Source organism: Mercurialis annua, linkage group LG7 (assembly GCF_937616625.2).
Source record: "Mercurialis annua linkage group LG7, ddMerAnnu1.2, whole genome shotgun sequence".
Lineage (NCBI taxonomy): Eukaryota > Viridiplantae > Streptophyta > Magnoliopsida > Malpighiales > Euphorbiaceae > Mercurialis > Mercurialis annua.
In genome coordinates, this window is record NC_065576.1 from 47720599 (window position 1) to 47742238 (window position 21640).

General features: G+C 30.5%; 3 protein-coding genes across 8 annotated transcripts; 1 reads left to right on the top strand and 2 right to left on the bottom strand.

The window, feature by feature from the left end:
• Window positions 1-4544: 4544 nt before the first annotated feature.
• On the bottom strand, window positions 4545-9267 carry LOC126654533 (mitochondrial import receptor subunit TOM20-like). Of its 5 annotated transcripts, none has more exons than XM_056103861.1 (9): window positions 9069-9267; window positions 8907-8985; window positions 8012-8181; window positions 7860-7907; window positions 7545-7751; window positions 5523-7038; window positions 4928-5021; window positions 4746-4809; window positions 4545-4665 (listed from the first exon to the last, which is right to left on the bottom strand). In XM_056103861.1, the coding sequence occupies exons 1-6, from the start codon at window positions 9165-9167 to the stop codon at window positions 6916-6918; spliced, it is 726 nt and encodes a 241-aa protein (XP_055959836.1). In that variant the 5' UTR covers window positions 9168-9267; the 3' UTR covers window positions 4545-4665; window positions 4746-4809; window positions 4928-5021; window positions 5523-6915. The 5 variants fall into 5 exon arrangements, with proteins under 5 accessions (XP_055959836.1, XP_055959834.1, XP_055959835.1 ...); XM_056103859.1 differs by having other exon boundaries at window positions 4920-5021; XM_056103860.1 differs by having other exon boundaries at window positions 4545-4809.
• Window positions 9268-15663: 6396 nt separating this feature from the next.
• On the top strand, window positions 15664-16291 carry LOC126656284 (DNA polymerase II subunit B3-1). Its single transcript, XM_050350817.2, has one exon. It carries the CDS (start codon window positions 15764-15766, stop codon window positions 16187-16189), a length of 426 nt encoding a protein of 141 aa, XP_050206774.1. The 5' UTR covers window positions 15664-15763; the 3' UTR covers window positions 16190-16291.
• A 220-nt stretch (window positions 16292-16511) lies between these two features.
• Window positions 16512-20397, bottom strand: LOC126654998 (65-kDa microtubule-associated protein 8). Of its 2 annotated transcripts, XM_050349001.2 has the most exons (11): window positions 20309-20397; window positions 20017-20220; window positions 19386-19643; window positions 19089-19301; window positions 18613-18768; window positions 18379-18538; window positions 18139-18290; window positions 17965-18052; window positions 17512-17585; window positions 17253-17327; window positions 16512-17046 (listed from the first exon to the last, which is right to left on the bottom strand). In XM_050349001.2, exons 1-11 carry the CDS (start codon window positions 20390-20392, stop codon window positions 16720-16722), a joined length of 1791 nt encoding a protein of 596 aa, XP_050204958.1. In that variant the 5' UTR covers window positions 20393-20397; the 3' UTR covers window positions 16512-16719. The 2 variants fall into 2 exon arrangements, with proteins under 2 accessions (XP_050204958.1, XP_050204959.1); XM_050349002.2 differs by lacking the exons at window positions 16512-17046; window positions 17253-17327; window positions 17512-17585 and adding an exon at window positions 17588-17662.
• Between the last annotated feature and the right edge of the window lie 1243 nt (window positions 20398-21640).

A 21640-nucleotide genomic window follows, 5' to 3' on the forward strand; every position in this document is an offset into this window, starting at 1 on the left:
CACTATAATTTTAGATATATAAATTCATTTAGGCTGAATTAAGAGGACATAATAGACATCAACCAATCACCAATTATTTTTTATTGTCTTTTTAAATATTTCATATGGACGTTTTTTTTCCTTCTATTTTTCATTTCTTTTTTGTCCTCGCCTTCATTTGTGGTTCCTTTTTTTTCCCGCCCTTGTTGGTAATAAGAAACATATTAGCATATCGTAATATTCGGATGTTTATTGTTTGGTAGGTTGTGCATGGGTCGGTTCAATTTGGAATCGGCCGGACCGACCAATTGAACTATATAAAAATTTTAAGTCGAATCAGACCAAACTATATATTTGAATTTTACTAAACGAACCAAAAATTTCTTTTTGGTTCGATTGAAAAATCGTTTTTTTTTACTTTTTTCTTTTAAAACTAATTTATATATTAATTAATTAGTGTATAATATATTTTCATACATATTTATTAGTATATTTATATGTTGCATGAAATTCATTAACTTATGTATCAATTATTTTTTTAATTTTATTTATTCGGTTGTTTGGTTTTCAAATCGCCCAAATCTAATCAAAAACTACGCACCAAATTTTCATCTAATTTCAAACTGAACCAGACTATATTCACCAAATAATCAACCCAAACAATGAATTTTGGTTCAGTTCAATTTTTTAGTCTGATTTGGTTTTTGCTCAACCCTACTGTTTGGAGAGATTATGGCATGAAACGGCAGTAGAACCAGTAACTAACGGCCACAGTCCATATGGATACGGGTGCAAAAATCAAACTGAACCGAAAAATCCGAAATTATAATTATGATTTATAGTTTGGTTTGATTTTTAATTATGATCATCTAGCGGACATTAGTGGCGAAGACCGGATTGGGTACACTTCTCATGAGTATCCCCCTCATAGTCTTCTGCAGTGGATTCAACATGATTTAGCTAGTACTTCCTATGATAGGAATGTTAGGATGATGAATTAATCAGGCTTTAGCCTCTTCTCTTGTACCAAAAAAAAAAATATAAAAAGTTATTGTTCGGTTTTCAGTTTAATTTGGACATTTTAAAAATGGAAAAAACCAGAAAACTAAACAATAATAAAATATATATTTCGTATCACTATATATCATTTGTACATTTTGATCTTTATTCCTTAATTATAGTGGACACATAAGTTAATAATTTAATACAATATATAAATACACTAGTAAATATATTTAAAAATGATTAAATATTCATTTTTTAACAGTTAAATTATTTGTTAGATAAAAATTAAAAATATTTTTAACCGAACCGGATTTTTCAGTATGATTTGCTGTAATCTGAATTTAAGTCAGTTTCGGCCGGTTGCAAATATAACCGAACCAACTGACGCACAGTCCTATATATGGCTGACAGAACAAGGAATACATACATCAAAATAGAATAATAACCTAAAAAAATTATTGTCAATTTATACACAGAAAAAGCTGCAATAGACCATATCATATCTCTAACACAAAGAACTAAGTTAGCTAGTTCTATCTGTGAAAAGAAATAAAAAGAAAATATATGTACAAAAGTTTCGGAGACCAAATAATTAGACAACAGCTGAAACAATGACCGTAAAATAGACGTCCTTTTTACAATTATTGTACTGCCTGCCTGCTCCCACAAAGAAAATGCTTATGGCAGGCATGTGAGTGATGATGACACCATCGGTTAGGGTTTGAGATTGACTTTTTTTGAGTTCACATCTTAATCGTTGAATTCGAGAGATAATTTACAATTTTTAATTACACAACTGATTTTTCTTTTTTATATAATGATCAAGCATTGAGATTTAAAATGTTTCATATTTAACTTCAATTTTTCTATATACTTTAATTAAATTAGTTTTAGTATTATTCTAGCTAAATGAATTGCGCATATTCTTATTCACATATAACGTGAGGGATGATATAGAAATAATCTATACAAGGTGCTACTCATCTTTTCTCTCTACCACAATAATAACATTACAGCATTTAAATTTTACAACTGATTCAAAAACAAAAAATTCTATTATTATATAAGAAAAGTTTACAAGAAAGGCAAAAATAAACAAAAAAGAAGAATATGTACATTACCCACCTAAACAATTCGTCCCATCTTAAAAATACCTTTGTCTTTTTTTTTGTATCACTAAAAAAAATCACTGTCATTGTACCTTTTAACATATTTTTCTCTTTTTATCCTTTTTTTTATCTTAATAGTTAAATATATTTTATACGACAATTAGTAATATGTATAATTCTAAGTTGATGTGAATGAGCAAAAAAATTAATGATAAACAAATCATAGATCCAAATAAAAAAAAACAATTATATCAAAATAAAAAATATTACTCCATCCCTATCAATTATTGCATTGGAAATAGTGTCACCATAATTCCAAAACACAATTAATAAAGGCAAAATAAAAAAAAAGCCATGTCACAATATGTGTGTAAATTAATAAAAGGACTTCTAGATAAAAAGTATAAATTTAAAAAAGACTCATGTTATATTTTTAAGAAATACTCTCCAACAGTATAGCTGAGTACTATTTTTATTTTTTTTACTCAATACAACCATATACTCCCTCCGTCCCATTCTAATTGAACATATTTTCTATTTTGAGTGTCTCATTCTAATTGACAATAACTATTTATAGAGTACTTTTCACACTACCTTTCTCTTTTTACCATCTTCAATTAATGCATTTAGAAAGCATATTTTTAAAAAGTTGTGTATGCATTTAATGTAATATGAGGATATAAAAGTATTGTTATTAAAATTTCTTAAATAATGTGCAATTGAAATTTTCTCAATTAGAATGAGACGGAGGGAATAGCATATTAGCTATTGATGTTTTTATAGAAGAATCTTTCCCTAACAAATAGAAAGTTTTCATTGACATGTGTGCCTATCATTATCAGTTGCTTGCTTTCCAAATCATGATGATAGTACCATATCTTTACTAATCATGTACCGCCTGATATCTGAAGTCACTGTCCAGATTAATTCGGACTGAACCTGATAGAACCCGTTAAGGCTATAAAGCTCTTTTTTTGTAAGTTGCTCCATATTCAGGGCTCGAAACTAAGAACTCTTGCCACTCCATCCCAACCGTGTTTGTAGGGTATATCTATTTTAGATTTAACATGAACAAGCAGCAAAAAATGTAGGTTAATATCTATTACAGTCATGCTTCTGTTCTGTCCCAGCAAAACTAGCACAAACATGAAAATGATAGCTTCTGCGGTCTGAAGTGTACAGGCTTGAATAAGGAAATCTTATCTGATATAATTCAAAAGTCAAGAGTTGAAATGCTTATTCTTATCCATGTGAACTGAAAAATAGGCTAAATTAAGTTGGTTATTTCCATCTTCTGAATAACAGTTAGTAGATAAGATTTTATACTTTTAGGCTAATAATAGAAGGTTTAGCTAAATACTCAATTTTCTGACGGGGATCACTAAGAGCACAATTGCAAAATCCCTTCCAGTTATGCTAGAATAAAAACATGTAAAGCAATGTTTTAAAAAAGTCAAAATGGACCAACCGGTTAAGCTTGTCTGGATGAAAAATTGACATAATATCTCGGGTCTTAAACCAAGGAAAAACTATGTTTTCTACTAAAAAAATTAAAACATCTTTCTTACAAATCAATCAGACCAGCCAAAACGAACCAATCCGATTGGTCAAACTGCGAACCATGGGCAGAGTCCAATTCGGCCACCAGTTCCGCTTCTGAAACACTGATGTAAAGAGATCCAATTGCTAAGCGCATTCGGACAGTCGGTCCACACAACCATCCAATATAGAATCTTACTCCAATTCATTATGTTACTGGGTCAAAATTTACATATTAGACGTCCCTGAATTTGTGAATCAGGATGAATTAACTCACAGTTTACCACTTTTATCAATTAGGGACAATATTCTCTAATTTTAAGTCGATTAACCCCCCCAAATTAGGTCATCATGGTCTGTGAACGCGTTCATTTTACAGAATTTAGAGTTAATTGACCTAGAGAGTAACAGTTCCAATTGTTAAATATGAATTAATTGACCTGACACACAAGTTTAGGGACCGCAATGAACCTTTACTCATACTACATCTATAGACTAAGTAAGATTTTAATGTTTTCATTAGAGCTGTATTCACATGGAAAGAAACTACCGAGTCAAAAACTATTAGATTAATGTAACATCAACTTATCATAAGTAATTTCATCCCTGGTAAGGTCCTCAACCGTCTGACAGCAAAATCAACCCTCATTATCTAATCTTTCTTAAACTAACATAATTTGCTGACTGAGAAATTTCCACTGATAAATTTTTATTCCCTTGGTACCAATCAACATCCAATAGTTAGAATGCAATCTTTTTCCCCACAAAAGCAACCAACGTTATTGGGGGAGTCTCCAACTAATTATGTACCAATTAATTTGAGTATATAATCCACTCAAGAAAAAAAAATGTTGATCAAGAGATACGTGGCTGCTCCCTCACTACAAAGTCTAGCATTCTTTTGTTCTAAGATATAAAATAAATCAACTTTATTAAAAGTGTACCTTGATCAAATATAGAAACAACCCCACTAGGTAGTTTACTGCTTTTGCAGAAGCTGCTGGATGGGAAAATATAGAGATTCTAATTGGCACTGAAACAAAAACAACAATATGACAGACAATATATATAGAAAATCGACCAACGAAAATCAACGAAACAGGATGGAATTACCAACTGCATAAAGGCGAGTCGCTTTTGCAGCTGGTTGAATCTCTGGAGTCTTGAAACATCCCTACTAAAATAATCAAAGTGGGATTCTTTGTTAATATCATTTAATATTGCAAATTGCAATGCTACACCAACAAATAAAAATGAATATGTTGTGCTTTAAAAAAAAATTCTCACAGATTTACTTTGCAAAGATTTGTTTCCTCTAGTAGAAAGACGTCGCGTGTGGATTTGTCAGCTTTATCCAGCACTCCATTCCAATAAGAGAAAGTGGTGGACCTGAGGTAGAAAAAGATAACATCCTTGAATTTGACCTCCACTGCTTTTCAAAAAATAAAATAAAAAATACAACACAATAATACATCTTTACAAAACCTTCATCACCATGTTACCAGCTTAGGCTATTAAAGAAGTTAGAGATTGCTAGAATAATTCTGCTGCGGCCTATAAACTCCAATAGCAGTTACAGTGAGCCATCTTATATACAACAGCCACACATCACAAATTATAGTAACAGACAGCAACACAAAAATGTGATAAACTAAAAAGAACTAACCAACATACAAAAATGACCAAATATTTCAAATCTGAAACTTGTATCTCGTATAACAAAATCAAATATTCAACCAAACATACAGTCAAATGGATACAGCTACCTCATTGCTGTAAGTATGAGGATTGCTAAAACGAATGTGTTTGAGCGAAATTTATGAGGTACCAACAAATGTCTTTTAATTTACCAAATGCTAGATGAGAAATTAAAAAATAAGAGAGAGTTACCTGCTAAAACTGGAATCCACTGGAATCTCTAATGAGTGTCATTAACAGCAGATATGGATCTGAACCGAGCTTCAAATTTACAGACACCTTATTGTTAAAAGTTGGAATTTCCACTTTTGGTGAAGAATTTCAAAATAACTGGATATTTTAATGATTACTAAGAAAGCTACCAACTATCCTCTGTCACCCTGAGCAAATACGTGAGATGAAACAACGGCTCAAAAAAATAAAATAAAATATAAAAGAAGCTCATATAGAAACATAAATAAGCATGGGATTGACAAGATGTCAAATGTTGACTACTGTGCAGCTAGGATCTTTTGGTAAAAACAGATTCATTCAACATGTTGATTCCAGGAAATAGGGCTTTAGCTTAGAAGATTTATTTAGTGGTTTATGAGAAAGGATTCCCATAATGGACTGCCAGTACTCATGCGGCAATACTCAAGAAGCACAGAAACACAAATGTAACCAAGAAATGTATGCCGTAAAAGACAAGTTAAAAATAGATTCAGGATCTTATCTGCTAAAGGCACATGATAACAAATAGGGATCTTAGAGAACATTAAAGATTGTTTGTCTGAGGTGATCTTCTAACAGGCAAATCAAACATTAATTTACATGTGCAAGATATGTAGCAGCAGAAGGCACTACATTAATAGAGCAGCAATAGAACACCTTAAGAAAATTAGATACCTACATTCCCATGGTAATCAGTAAATAATCCTGCAGAAAATATCAAATTACAGTATAATATCTGTTTTGTGCTTTCAATGTTTAGATTAATTCCGTGTATAGCTCCCATACTAAATGAGAGAACTCGAGAGTAACAAAAGAGGATTCCATCTCTCTTTCTCTCTCTCTCTCTTATGGAAAGAGCTGTACAAAATGTAACCCTAGCCAAGTGATTAAATAAAGGAGGGGCTCCGGTATATAGAAAAGACCTCACCGTTTAAGAAGTAACCATACGACATAGTAGAAAATGAGCCAAGTAAACGCTAATTCCGATAATTCCACTCATCAATCTAACAATCAAATGGTAAACAAAAAAACAGATACAGGTTACATGGCCATCTCCAGCCAACCAAAATCAAATCAATGCTTTCCCATAATTTTTTCATAGGGAAGCACTGTTTGATTAAATACCTAGCAGAACAAATGAAAAAATAACAAAGGAGGCCATAAAGGATTGCAACATATGCTAATACATCAAATTTTCCCAAGAATAATTTATAGCTAACATAGAAATTATGAACAAAAAAATTCAAAAAACAATGTGGATTGAATACCACATGATAAGTCAATGGACTACATATCTTCCTGTTTGGAATAAAAATAATCTATCTATATGTGAAGGTCCAGGAAAGCAATGACTTATTTACTTTAGGGCTTATCAATTAGCAGAAGTAACGTTGGGTCTCGCAAATCTCACACAAGCAACAACTCCAACTGCAAGGACTGTGCATAAAAAAATAGGAGATCCAAATGTACTTTTCATCTTATTCTTCATGGAAACCTACAATACAAAATTAGAAAAAAAGAGATAAAAAATTAAAATAAAGTTACTAATGAAAAGTGAAGACTAAAAATGCAATAGCATGGTAAACGATCATATCACCTCGTGGTTGAGATTTAGTTAACAGTGGCCCACCTCTAACCAATATTTACGCTTATTTATGTATAAGAGAATTAACTTTTGAATTGCAAGCATACTGTGGGATGGATGTACATATTCAGACTTCGAGGCTAAAGACTTCAAGTTTGTTTTAAACTTTGCACAAATTAATTACGATGACAATATTTTATGTCAATCTGGCCATGCAACATCATCCTCAATCATTTAGTACACTATGTTTTGGGGCCAAATAACATATTTGTCAGTTGTCACAAACTAGAAAGAACATATTCCAGCTGTTAGCTGTATGAACTGTTTTATAGTAGAAATATGGTATGCAATAGTCAATAATTTTAAATGCAAAGCTGCCCATACATATGCCATATTATAAGATATATAGAGCACACCTCTGTCTTTGAAGGTGCAAGAGCGTCTCCAGCGCCTCCTGCTCCACCCATATCTCCTTGCTGTGCAGGAGGGTCTCCAGCACCTCCTGTTCCACCCATATCTCCTTGCTGAGCACGAGGGTCTCCAGCATCCCCTGTTCCACCCATATATCCTTGCTTATATGTTTCTTGGCTCGGATTATGTATCATATCGTGGAGCTTTGGCGCCTGATAACATATGGCCAACATATTAATTTCTATCAATGAATAACTTAACATACCAACAACAAAATCGAAATGCTAACTAAATTATTTAAATGTTGTTATTTCATATACCCTTAAGCTGGCATCCAAGGATTTGCGGTAGAGCTCGTTGTTCGGGTCCTACATTGACAAAAAATTGAACTCATAAGAATCTAAAAGTTGAACCAAAACACACAGATTCGAGTTCAAAACTCTATATAGAAAAGATCCATTAGAATCATTACCTCATCTACAGCTTGCTGAAAATATTCAGTTGCCTTATCAAAATAAGGCTTTGCTTTAACAATGTCGTCAGTTAAAAATCCAAAAGAGGCGTTTGCGCTCCCAAAGCACCATAATGTCTCAGCGTTTCTAGGATTTATAGCCAAAGCCTCTTCAAATTTTGAGACAGCCTCTATATGTTTTATCAAACAAATTAAACAAACATAAGAGATAGGGATGTAATTGAGTCAAAACACTGTCAAACCCGAGCTCGACTCAGACTCTAAAATCTAAAGCTCGAAACTCAACTCGAACTCGATCAAGTTTTAATACAAAAGCTCGAACTCAAACTCGAAATAATAGTTGAGACTGGAGCTCGGCTCAACTCAATTATCTATATAAATCTATATCTATATCTATAACATATATAAAAGTGTATTCGTGGGGGGCACTTCCAATTACGGACAAAAATACCCTCTCTCAATTTATAAACTTTAATTGTTAAAAATCTTTCATATAAAGTTTATAAATTGAGAGAGGGTATTTTTGTCTGTAATTGGAAGTGTTATATATGTTATAGACTAGTATTTAAAAAATTAAATTCTACTACAAAAATAAAGATATTGTTGTAAAAATATATAAGTATAGAAGGTAAAAAAGTTAATTAACTAAAGCTCAATTAGGCTCAAGAGCCAAGTATTTTGGGGCTCAAATTCGATCATTAACTCGAGTAATTCAAACTCGAACTCGATATGTCTGTTTCGAGTTTTTTCAAGTCATCCGGGTTACCTCGCAAGTTGGCTCGACTCAATTACACCCCTAGATACACATTAAATCAAAGCTAAAAGAAAGAAAAAAGCAATTTTAATTCCTATAATTTATTTTAAAAGATCAAAAGAAAATTCAAAAATAAGTTACCGTTTAACATCTTTTGTGCATCGTTAAGAGGCTGAAATTGCGACAATTCTATCAAAGCTCCACCCCACTTAATCAGATTCTGCATAAAATTAAATACGTAAGAAATTTGAACAAAACTTGTAATTAGCTACTTTTTTCATATATTGAGATACGCTTACGCACATCCACGTCGAGAGGATTAATGGCGTAAGCAGTTTCAGCCATACTTCGACCGTACTCTGCGTTAATCATGCAATCGGCGTCTTCTTGAGTGAATTCCATTGCCGATTTTCTGATACAGTTTTAGTTTTAGCTATAGGGTTTTGTTGATGGAGAGGGTTTAAGAAAAAAGTGGGAACTTTTGGTTTGCTTTGTGTATTTTTGATTTGAAGCTGACTTATAGGTTACGCAAGTTTTTTCTATGAGCAAAAATAGACTTGACATTTATTGTAACTTATAATTCTAGTAGTTTTTAAATGGCCTAATGTCTTAAAAAACTCCGACCTTTTAATCCATTTTCAATCATATCCTGACGTTGAAAATTTAGTCAATTTTACCCTATTTTGCATTTTTGTGTTTCAATTGTACCCTGAAAAATTAAATTAAAGTCTTTTGCGTTTGAAAATTTGTTTAAAACATTCTCCATATATCGCATATATTAATTGTATATTTTTAAAATTTATTTAAATTTAGTTAAATTAATTAAGAATTTAAATTAGTGTTAATTTGATTATGGTTTTTAGTTAGTTTTTAAAAATAAAGGACTTATTTGTATTTTTTTGAATAAAAAATAATTTAATTTCATGTTTATACTTAATTAATTGAATGATTTCATCATTTAAGTAAAAAAATTAACAAAAACTAAAATATTGGGGTACAATTGAAAACGGAAAATTCAAAAGTGGGTAAAATTGACAAATTTTCAACGTCGGGGTGGAATTGAAAAAAAGTTTAAAGGTGAGGGTTTTTGAGTGATTAGGCCTTTTTAAATTTGAAATCAAACAAATCCAATATTTTTATTTCTGTGAATTTAATTAAAATAATTAAAATTTAATTTAATTTTTAATATAAGTATGAATAGAGATTATATTTTTATGATATTTAATGATTTGATAAATTTTATCTATTTATCAATATTTTAATTTTTACGTTTAAAAATAAGAGAAATAAAAGAATTTAAAATAATATAACTTTTATTAGATATCGATTTTTATGTTGGTTTTACCAAGCTACTAGATCTCATAAAAATATGTCATTTATCTATACTAATTTAATATACATGTTACACGTGGTTTATAATTTTATTATTTATCATGATTTATATTTGAGATATTGAGTTTTTTTTTTAATTATATATGTATTGAAACTTTATATTTTGATTGTTACACGTGATTTTTTTTTATATTTATCGTCATTTGAATTTATACTATTTAAATATAGCATTTTAAAATTAAATTAAGAATATAAGTAAGCTAATAAATATAATCATAAAAATAAGACAAAACATAAAATTTATTAGTTGCGAAATATTTTTTAGATTTATTTCTTGCAACTCTCAAAATTTTACATAGATATATTCGTAAACCTGCCTGATATTATTTATTTAAAATTATATTCTTAACTTATCTAATTTTGTTTTAGATACGATATACGTGGTTAATTATCCAATTTATTATTTATAATAATAAATATAAATTTAATATGATAAATCATATATATATTATTAGGATACACACACATATTTATATTTGAAATTGTTAAACGTAATTTTATAATTTTTATATTTAAATTTGTATAAATAAGATAATACATGTAGAAAGGTTCGATATCATTCATAGATTACAATGTTGTGTATTTGATTAGGATTATGAAAGATTTTTAAGTGCTAGTTTAAGATTAGGGAAACTATTTAATAGTTAATGTAAAGAAGATGTGTAGAGAATTTTATCTCCATGTAAGTGTTAGTGATTGATTAGGATTATAAAATATTGAGAAAAAAACGAAAATATTCCAAAATAGACCAAATATTACTCAAATAGCCCAAATCTAAAATCTTTACATTCATAACCAAATCAGCTAAAAGTTTATATTTACTAGCCAACCACTAAATAATAGACACATGTCACACTTAAAGTGAAAAAAAGGTAAAAAAACGTGTTAACAGCTGTAAAAACGCGTGACAATGTGACAGTAACGCATCTGACACGCGTGTTAGAAAAGCGTGCCAGTCACGCATCAACGCGTGTCAGCGTGTCAGAATTATTTAAACAGGTATCATTTATGTATCGTTTATGTATAATTAATGTATCAAAACATATTTGCAACTCAATTCAGTTTTTATGATTTTATTTGGTTAATTAATCAACCAATTTCACTAATTAGGCAATCGTACTAAATTTTTATTATTGGCTGAATCTGTTTCAAGTTTTCAAGAACCCAGAAACTTGGATTAGTTAATAATGTAATTTTGTCGTAACGAGTTCTTTAAATAGGGATATTCGAATTACTTTTGTTCATTGAAAATAATGTATCGACGATGTATCTACAACGTATCAATCTCTCCAAACTTTATTCGTTGAAAATAATTATAATGAGTTGTAGACTGTCTAGAAGTTATGATAAATGATATGTCTATAATGTATTAGCGATGTATCAATGTTGTATATATAATATATCGTTGATGTATCTAATATATATACATAATAACATATACTTAAAAACTGAACCTACTTAAATTTTTGTTAGAAATAGCTAAAAGTTTATGGCAGATCAAGTAATATGTTGTTAATAAGAGCATATAATATTAAATTTTATAATCTATGGTGTATCTATAAAATTTATTTCGTTAAAATAATACAAAAAATAAAAATATGGATCTACGATGTATCAGCTGTGTATCTATAATGTATCGGCAATTTATCTACAATGTATCATTTATGTATCTTTTATGTATCCTTAATGTATCAAAACATATATGTAATTCAAGTCAGTTCTTATAGTTTTATTTGGTTAATTAATCAACCAATTTCACTAATTAAGCAATTGTACTAAATTTTTTAATATTGGATGAATTTGTTTCAGGTCTCTAAGAACCCAAAAACTTGAATTAGTTAAGGATGTAGTTTCGTCGTAATGTGTTCTTTAAATAGGGATATTTGAATTACTTTTGTTTATAGAAAATAATGCATCGGCGATGTATCTACAATGTATCATTTTTTCCAAAATTTTTTCGTTGAAAATAATTATTATGAATTGGAGACTGATTCTAGAAGATATACTAAATGATGTATTTATGATGTATCAACGATGTACCAATATTGTATGTATAGTGTATCGTTTCTGTATCTAATATGTATATATAATAACATGTACATAAAAACTGAAACAACTTTAGTTTTAGTTAGAGACAAATCAAACAATATGTTGTTAATAAGAGCATATGATTGTAAAAATTATAATCGATGGTGTATCTACAAAATTTATTTCGTTAAAATAATTAAAATATGATGTATCAGTAATTTATCTACAATGTATCAGTGATGTATATACGATGTATCATTGATATATCCAATATGTATATACATAATAAACTAGACAAATAACTATATAATGCCTTCATTAAATTTATCACCAGTTGAAGTTAATCAGGTCTATGTTCTTCCGCAAACATTCTAGGAACAAATTCTAACGCCACTTGAGTTAAACCATTTTGTGCATACTTAGAGATAGTAGTATTCTAACAAATCAAATCTCTCTGAGGCATTTTATCACACAACTTATATGCATCACCAATTACTCTACATTTAGAATATACATCTTCAACCTCACTCATAAAAAACAAATTCCAAGCAAACTCACTAATGATCAACTGTGAATCAATTATTATTCAATTCAACATGAAAATAAAAATAAAAAAATGAAATAATAAAATAATAAATTGAAAGAATGAAATCTATCTTCCAAATCAATAATAAATCAAAATTTATAAAAAAATTAAATCAAATAAATACATAAAATTATTCAATCCACATTAATCACGAGTTTGAGAACTGTCGTCATCATTTTCAAGAAATCCATCCTCTTGATCTTCATCTTGCAAAGCATAAACACATATTGATTTTATATTGTTGGCTTGATTCTTAACAATAGGACTGGAACGAGTGATAGCCATTGGAAGTGATTTATAAAAAAAATTAAAGGTTGAGAGAACAGTTAACATAGTGAGATTACGGCTAGATTTTCAAAGAAAATAGAAGAAGTTAACGAGTTGTGCTATTTGATTGAAAGGACGAAGAAGAAATTTAAAATTAACTGAGAGAAGAAGCCATTAATGTTGGGGGAGAAGAGAAGGTTGACTGTTTAAGAAACATGCCATTAACACCTATTTAATTAATCATCCTTTTAACCTAACACGTGTCCACCTAAACAACATTGGCTAGAAAAAGTAATAATTTGAAATAGTGAGTCATAAAGAGTAAAATTAAAATGGTTACAAAATGTAATAAAAATCGAGAATGGCTATTTGAGTAAAGAAGTCCCGTATAAATAATATTTCTGTAATTTTCTCTAAAATATTTTCAATAGTTAAATTTTTTAATTATAAAGAGGGTATTTTTGTCCATAAATGAAAATGTTTTTTTCGCTAATACACTTTTATATATGTTATAAATTTAAATTAAAAACCAAAATTTAATTAAAAATTTTCAAATTGGTTGACCGAAAAAACAAACAAAATGATCAAAATTTTGATTAAAAAAATTAAAAACCATATTGTTTAACTCTCAAATAAAACAAATGAAATTGTAATTTGTTTCATATGTAAGAGATGTTAAAATAATTTGTCCTTTTTTATATCATGACATGTTTAGAATTACTTTTGACTTTCAAATATAAATTATTATTTGTAGTCTTTGACAAAAAAAAATTATAGATTATTTTTAAAATTAGTTTAAACTAATTAAGAGATTATTTTTAAAATACCTCATTTTGAAACATATTTGTAATAAATTTGTCTATTTTTTCATAATTTCTCACTCGACACTAAAAACAAAGATAATTAAAAAAATACCTACTATATATAGAAGTCTAATCTCATTTTATATGAAAATTTTACACAGCCGCACTTTTTTTTTTCTCCTTTTCTCTTTTTTTTCTTTTTTTTTTAATTTTTCATTTGTCTCTGCCGGTTGCTTTTCCGCTCGTTCTTCCGTTCACTTTTCCATTCGCGCTCCCGTTCGTCTACTTCCGATGTATTTCTCGTCTCTTTCGGTTGCTTTTCCGTTTGTTTCTTCTGTTAGCGTTATGGATTTTCCGATATTGTTTTTATATTTTTTATAATTTATTAGATTTTTTGTGATGATTTAAATATTTTACAAATAAATAATTATAGATTTATGATTTTTTTGTTTATAAAATTGTTCTATTATTCATAAAATTATTTTTGTCTTTCTCTTAATCATAAATTTGTTTATTTATAATAATGTTATTGATTTTATAATAAACGAATTGATTTATGGTGTATTTGTAGTGTATTTGTAGTGTTCTTATAATGTATTTACGTTATGGTGTATTTGTAGCGTATTTCTTGTATTTTTCGGTGTATTTATGTTTTTTTTGGTGTATATCTGCCATTTTTTAGTATATCCGGGGCAGTGTTTATGGTATACACCATAAAAATACTATAAAAACACCATAAATACACTATTGTTAAACTATAAAAACAACACTCTTACACTATAAAAATACAGTATATGCACTATAATACACAATAGTTACACTAAAAACTAATAATAAAAAAACACTAGGAAAAATATATATATAAAAAAAAGAGAATAAATTATTAAAAGGTTAAAAAATGTATTTGTAAAATTAAAAAGAAAAATAAGATATTGTTCGTAAAAAAAAGGTGAAAAAAGTAAAGACAAAAAAAATAATATAAAGTTATAAATAAAATAGAAAATAGTATAGTGTAGACAATTTCTTCACTAATTAATTAATTTTAAATTTTATTTATTTATTGCTTTAGAGAATTGTATATTTATTCATTTATGTTTAAATAATATTTTTAAAACTTAATAAAATAATTCGTAAATTGTTTTCTTCAACCCTGATTGTTTGATTTGTTAAACCCTTATTTTTCTAATTTTCCAATTGTTGTTAGAACCGGCTCGGCCGAACGGTGCAATCGAAAACCCGAAAACTAATGTCTTATCCGGATTGGAATACCTGTTCGACCCAGCCGAAACATGCTTAATCCGAAAATCCCATTTTGAGTTAATGGATTCTACGAATTTTTCATTATTTGATTTAACTTAACTTCATTTTAAATCAAAATATTTTCTTATTTTAAATTTAATTACCAAATAACAAAATTTAAAAGACATATATGTCATATTTTTCAATCGAATTACTCAATTAGTTAAGATACATATTGTTTTATAAAGATTGTTTGAACTTTAAAGTATTGAACTGAATTCTTTTGATACAATTATACTTTTCAATAATTTTATTATATAAAACATTTATTTGTCATAAAATCACATACTTAACTATTAAAAATATTTTTATTTTAAATTTTCGGTTAAACTTCGATTCAACCCCGGTCATTTATTTAATCCTTTATTTCCCGTGTTTACCGGTTCAAATGACGGGATTGAGTTTGTCAACGTTGATTTTTTTTTTTCCGGAAAATTTTAATCTAGATCCGATTTATGAATTTTCCATACACCTACCCAAATGTAGGCTAGATAAATGCCACCTCTTAGGCGCGAAAACAACATGAACAAAATTTACCAGTCTCCAATTTCCCGCCTCCAAAGAAAAACCCTCACATATCAAAGTTTCGCGTTCTTGGCGTACATTCAATTCAAATCATAACAATGGCAGAAGAAGATAACACAGGAGCAACAGTCCGGCCCGAGTTCCCAACGGGTCGGATCAAGAAAATCATGAAACTCGACAAAGATATAAACAAAATCACATCAGATGCTCTGTTCATCGTAACGCAATCAACCGAATTATTTCTCCGATTTCTCGCCGAGAAATCGTCAGAAGTTGCGACGGAGAAGAAGCGCAAGAGTATAAAACCCGATCACATCCGGATCGCCGTGAAGAGGCATCAGCCGACCAGCGATTTTCTACTTGACTCACTTCCTCCGCCGACCGAGTCATCCGACAAATTGATGTCTGAGAAGAATCATCCTCGACACGTGGCTGATAAGCCTGCCCCGCCCGGTACTCGCCGGATCGATCAATTCTTTACTAAATCGACAAATGAAGCTCCGATTCAGATAAATGATAGCTAGATGTTAGTTATATTCTCTTGTTTTGTTGTTTAAATTTGATCGATAATGTTGTACTGGAAGATTTTTTTTTTAATATAACAAAGAATTAGTTATTTTGAGTTATTAGACTTTGAAATCGTTTAACCTGTTTCCAATAATATGCGAGTTTGATAAATGTTAATTTTGATGAAATGAAACCTAGTGAGTAATCAAGTGGAAATCATTGCTGAAATTTTCATAGGGTCAACCTGTTCTTAGTGAGCAAATTTTAGGGTTTGAATAGGTTTCCGATAAGTTCATATTTTGATGAATGTCTGTAATTAGTTAATAAAAGTAGAACACATAGATAATCTGTGGATATAAATTTATTATCGAACTATAACTTTTTACAACAGGAAGAAGAACAACAGTCTTAAATACACAAAAAATATTTTCACAAACTAAACTATTTTTATGATTCTTATGTGAATTCTATGATATTCTTTTGAAACTAATCTCGATGCTTGGGGGTTTTCCTTATGAATGCGAAGATAAATTAGCTGACTTGATATTTAGGGAGATATAGGGCCAGAAAATGTTGAGACCACCGAAGCTGTTTCATCTCGAAGATGAGAAGCAAGGCCCGGTGGTCGACCAAATGTTTTTTGTCCTTGCATTTTCCTTGCTTCTTTTATAAATGCTATGCCTTGAGTTGCAGAGTTGATGCTGTTGTTTCCAAATTGTTGGATGCCTAAAGAAATCCTTCTGTTTAAAGGTGTTGCGTTGTTTAAGCCGCCATTTATGCTTCTGTTTGAAACTCGTCGACTACTGGTGCCTGGCCTTGATCCGAATGCATTATCTGGCTCAACTACTACTTGGATTTGCACCTTCTTCATTTCCTGCAAGGCGACGGGCATGATGTCATTAAGAGGTAATAATTTAAATGTTATCTCTAAATGTGGATTGTTTCTGTTTTTTTTTTGTTAAGCTAACAAGCTGGTTATCTAAGAGATTAACATAACATAGAAGGAAACAAATGACATTGTTTCTGCATTCTTATGGTAAATAATAAATTTTTGCCAGCACAGTTTCAGATAATACGTACCCTTTGTCTTTGCTTCTCCTCCTCTATCTCCTGCCTTGACATGTTATATTCTTCCAACATTGCCATCAGGGGTACCTAGATAACCATTTAGGTAATTAGTAATTTAAATTGCAAAGAAATTTACAACACAGAGAGAAATATACTGTAAAATAATGCTTCTTTTTTGGAGTTTTCCTTTCTGGTCAGTGCAGTTTAGCATATACATGCAAAACAATTTAAATATTCTACTAATAAAAGCCCCAGCTAGAAAATAACTTACATCATCAAACAAGAACACTTGGTTTCTTTCCTCTTCCCAACTCTTAGTCTTAGCTATAAGTGAAGCCACCAAAGCTGCATCATTGATTGGTACATTATGTGTAAATATTTGGCCTGAATTTATGAGATTTACAATTTCGTATGTTATATAGCTGCAAGTTGGAATATTAAATTTAGAGGCCTTTACAAGTTCGCTTCTTCAATCCAGCTGCCTGATTTAGCGCAGTATGGTTAATTCTTCCACTCAATAATCTACTTGTTCAGTATCATATATACAGCTGCCTTAACTTTTGATATGATTAGCAGATTTCCTCTTTTTTTAAAACCTAATTCTTGTTCGAGAATCTCCCATTATTGGGGTGAAAAGTTTTATTTATTCTCTTCTTTTCTCTTTGATATGATAGGTGAGTGCAATTGGCTCTTATAGGGTATGTTTCTAACTTATCCACCTTACTTGGGATTTTGTTGACCATTATTCTGGCGCGTTCAGCACGTCTCAGGTTTCTGTGAGCACCTCGGCTTACTGTATAGCGATTCTCATCCTGAAGTAGTTTTACACAAGACATCATGTAGTTGAAGTCAATGTGATAAAAGCCAGTAAATCATGTAAATCAGTAAGAAACTTTACCATGCTATATTCTTCTAACCAGCGCTCCTCATCCCGTGCTAACATCCACTTCTCCACCTTTTCCATTATTTCCTTCCTGCTAGAGGCTTCTTCTTTTGCTTTTGTTATCTGTTCATCCAAGCTCATGAGGAGATCGGCATGGTCAATCTCCCCTTTTTCATGTGTCAGAGTGGGGATAACCATTGTTTTAAGTACGAATAACATAGAATAATGCTAATAACAAAATTAGCTTGCTGCTACCAGAATTTATGAGGTTGACTATATTATCCATCTCTGATCGTGAATGGATTTCCATGTGCGATTTATTGCATATGTCCTCTAGTTCATTCTGCTTCTTGAAGAAAAGCTCTTTCATCTTGCTTGCTTTCAACTGATCCAGTCTCTTAACTTCTGCTTCAGCCTTGCAACAGTTTTATACCACTATTATACAATAGTTATTGCCTTACAATTTTGTGTGGTTTCTTATATGCTTACCTTCTGGATTATATTTAAGGTAAGACTTCCAGCACTTGTTACTTCAGATGGGGAAAGGGACACCAAGCAAGCGATCTGAGAAAACTGCCGGCGATCTCCATATGGTGTACCCATTAGATTCCACAGGTTTGCTAATGACTTCCCTAGATTTTGAAGCTGCCACATTGACAACAATGTATCACTTTAACATGCGTGCAAAACATTTTCTTAACTAAATGGAAGGAAATACGGGCTTGTATTTTCTTTAACATGTAGGCTTGCATTTTAACAAATTTCATCGCCCAAACCATCGAAACCATGTGTTTCTATAGCTATTTTAATTACACTTTTTTACATGTGTCAAGTTACATATTAAAATTGCCACTTCTCTACACTAAGCGCCAATCACAGTATCTGTTTTCTAGTGCCATAGTTCAAGTACAAAATTCTCCCAAGAAGTCTACAAAATTGATAGCTAGCACAGAAGTAAGTTTCACCTTTTCAAGCCGCTCTTGTTTTTCTTCTTTGAGAGATTCCACAGTGCTGTTGAGTTTGGCCAAAATACCGTCACTTATGTTTTTGGATATTCCACATAATTCATTTAAAGTTGGATGAACTTTTGTTATGATCATGGATGATTCCATCCCTAATGTGGCAGACAATTTGTGGATTGTGTCTATATATGTCTCCACTTGCTGGAGTCTGTCACCCTATCAAGTCAGCAGAATAAAAACAGTAAGTTATCACACCTAATAGATTATTTCCTTAAAGCAATTTTTAATTACTTCTTTTACCTTCTCTTTGTGGAATCTTTGTAGCTCAATCTGGTATTCCTCTAGTTTCTTTAAGGATAGATCATTCTCATTTATTGTGACATTTGTTATTGAATCATCATACACTGATTGACCAGCAATCTCTGCAGTAATTTTTTGAATTTGCCCTTGCACAACACGAAACTGGTTCACTCTTTCTTCTTTTCTTAACCGCATCTCCCTCAAAGCTGGGGTGATTGCATCTAGCTGCTCCTTCAGTGTTCCGGACATCTTCTCTGGCTGTACAGGGAATTTGAATCAAAAGAAGTAGTTCAGGAAGAAATTGTTGTAGTAAGATGAATATATATTCAAACTTTTCTATCATACTAGCATTCATATGGTGTGACTTCTTAAAATATCTTAGAAGTGCAATGGTAAAAGTCACAAAGATGGATTTTTTTTAGCATTCATTTCATACTATATGGTTTTTAAATATGACTGCTGATAAGGTGCCTACTAGACAGTTATTCTTTCAAACCTGTTCAACATTATTACTAAGTTTGCTAACTGCTTGTGATACGCTTATCATCCTAGATTACATTTGAACTTTACCTTATAAATCCTGATTATTAAAGGCTTAAAGCTGCTAACAGGGGATGGTGAAATAAGATACCCGTCCAGGGAGAGATCGTTCGCCAAGTGACAGAAGGAGATGAGTAAATTCTGCTTCAGATTCTGCTAACTCTTGATGCAGACGAGCTCTTGAAATGTTTGCACTGTCGACTTTTTTCCTATATACTTCTAAACACTCCTGTTCTAAATCCAGGAGAACCTTCTCTCTGTCAAACTGATACTCGCCAACTTCATCCCAGATTATCTGTTTCACATTACGAAGAACAGAAATTTATAACATAAACACATATTTTACACACAACTTAAGATCATTACTTTGTAGTAAGCCTTGCCTGCAATTCCTGAAGTAGGTATCCACATGATGTTTCTAACAATGCAGAGCTTCGCAATCCCACAGGCGACTGGAGCGAACCCATCTGGTAAGTATAACTGCTTCAGTTTTGTCTGAATGTGTGAACTATATCAGATGCTTTATTTTCTGACAGCTTGTGGCATTGGATTGAGTTCTTTGCTAAGCAACTAAGTACTGACAGAGAGGAACAGAAAAAGGTGAAAGAGAGAATGATGGAGAACTTTGGTGTGAGTATTTGCTTAAAAGAAAAGGCTATAGAGTTTGGTAATGGTGAAGCTTTGGGTTCAAGGATCAGCTATTCCTACAAAGTATATCGACCCGCAGGTACAATTTTTCACTCTCCTATAACTTAAATTCTGAGACGTTAAACCTTTTCTTTTTATTTATTTTTTTGATTTAAAGTTAGGGTATCTTAGTCAGAGATGTATTGTTTATTTGGTAGCATAATAGTTTTCATTTATTTGTTTATCTATTACTTTTGCTAGTATTTGAGTGAAACTGAAACTTCAATTTTAAGCAATGCATGAACATATAGGGAAGTTTACTCATAAAATGGTAACATAAAGAGTTCTTACAATTAGGATATTTCTAGCTTTATACCTAGAATTCAAATCCTTTCTGATATTTGTTCACATGTGAAATAATTTATTATAGATAGAAATGACATCAGCTTTAAGTTGATTATAAAAAAGAATGACATGTATACATTCTTTTTAATATGCCCATTTTGATTTCTAAGTAAATCACCCTTTGTGGAGCTGTCGTAAGTTTTGTATGGTTAATAATCTTTGCTTTATTGGGTAGCATGAACTTAGTTATTTATCAGCCTTTCTGAGCCCTGCTTGTCTTAATTTTCTTTTGTTTATTTGATTGATTGGCTAATTATTTCCTTTCATTATTATTGTTTATGTTTTGAATTCTTGATTTCACCACATAAAAATTTACAGTACCTTTGTAGTTTTTGCCCCATTTTGACAGTCTGCGAGTAAATTCTGTTTTTCTTTGTCAAATAAGAAAATAAAAATAAAAGAAAAAGAAAATCTTAGTTATCAACACTTACATAATTTAATGTTCAGATTCATAGGTGTTTTTTTTTTCACTTTGATGGATTTACTTCTTTCATAATCAAGAAAGACTGGATTAGGATCTGCTTTATTACTATATGGGTTACTTTATTGCCTTTCTTAGTCCTTTTTGGATTAGAGACCTTCAAATTCATATACACCCTTCATATAAAATGAAGGGTGTAAATTAATATAGTTTAATCTATACACTTTTGATTTACACCATTCGTTTTTTCTATAAAGAGTGT

Bases quoted from the DNA above. Each gene is read 5' to 3' on its own strand.
- LOC126654533 (XM_056103861.1), bottom strand. From the start codon at position 9,167: ATGGAATTCACTCAAGAAGACGCCGATTGCATGATTAACGCAGAGTAC. The intron at 8,986-9,068 runs GTGCGTAAGCGT...AATTTTATGCAG, and splicing joins TTAATCCTCTCGACGTGGAT to AATCTGATTAAGTGGGGTGG. The intron at 7,908-8,011 runs GTAATGATTCTA...TTGTCAATGTAG, and splicing joins TTCAGCAAGCTGTAGATGAG to GACCCGAACAACGAGCTCTA.
- LOC126656284 (XM_050350817.2), top strand. From the start codon at position 15,764: ATGGCAGAAGAAGATAACACAGGAGCAACAGTCCGGCCCGAGTTCCCA.
- LOC126654998 (XM_050349001.2), bottom strand. From the start codon at position 20,392: ATGGGTTCGCTCCAGTCGCCTGTGGGATTGCGAAGCTCTGCATTGTTA. The intron at 18,769-19,088 runs GTGAAACTTACT...TCAATGTGGCAG, and splicing joins AACAAGAGCGGCTTGAAAAG to CTTCAAAATCTAGGGAAGTC. The intron at 17,586-17,964 runs GTAAGGTGGATA...TCAATGATGCAG, and splicing joins AATGGTCAACAAAATCCCAA to CTTTGGTGGCTTCACTTATA.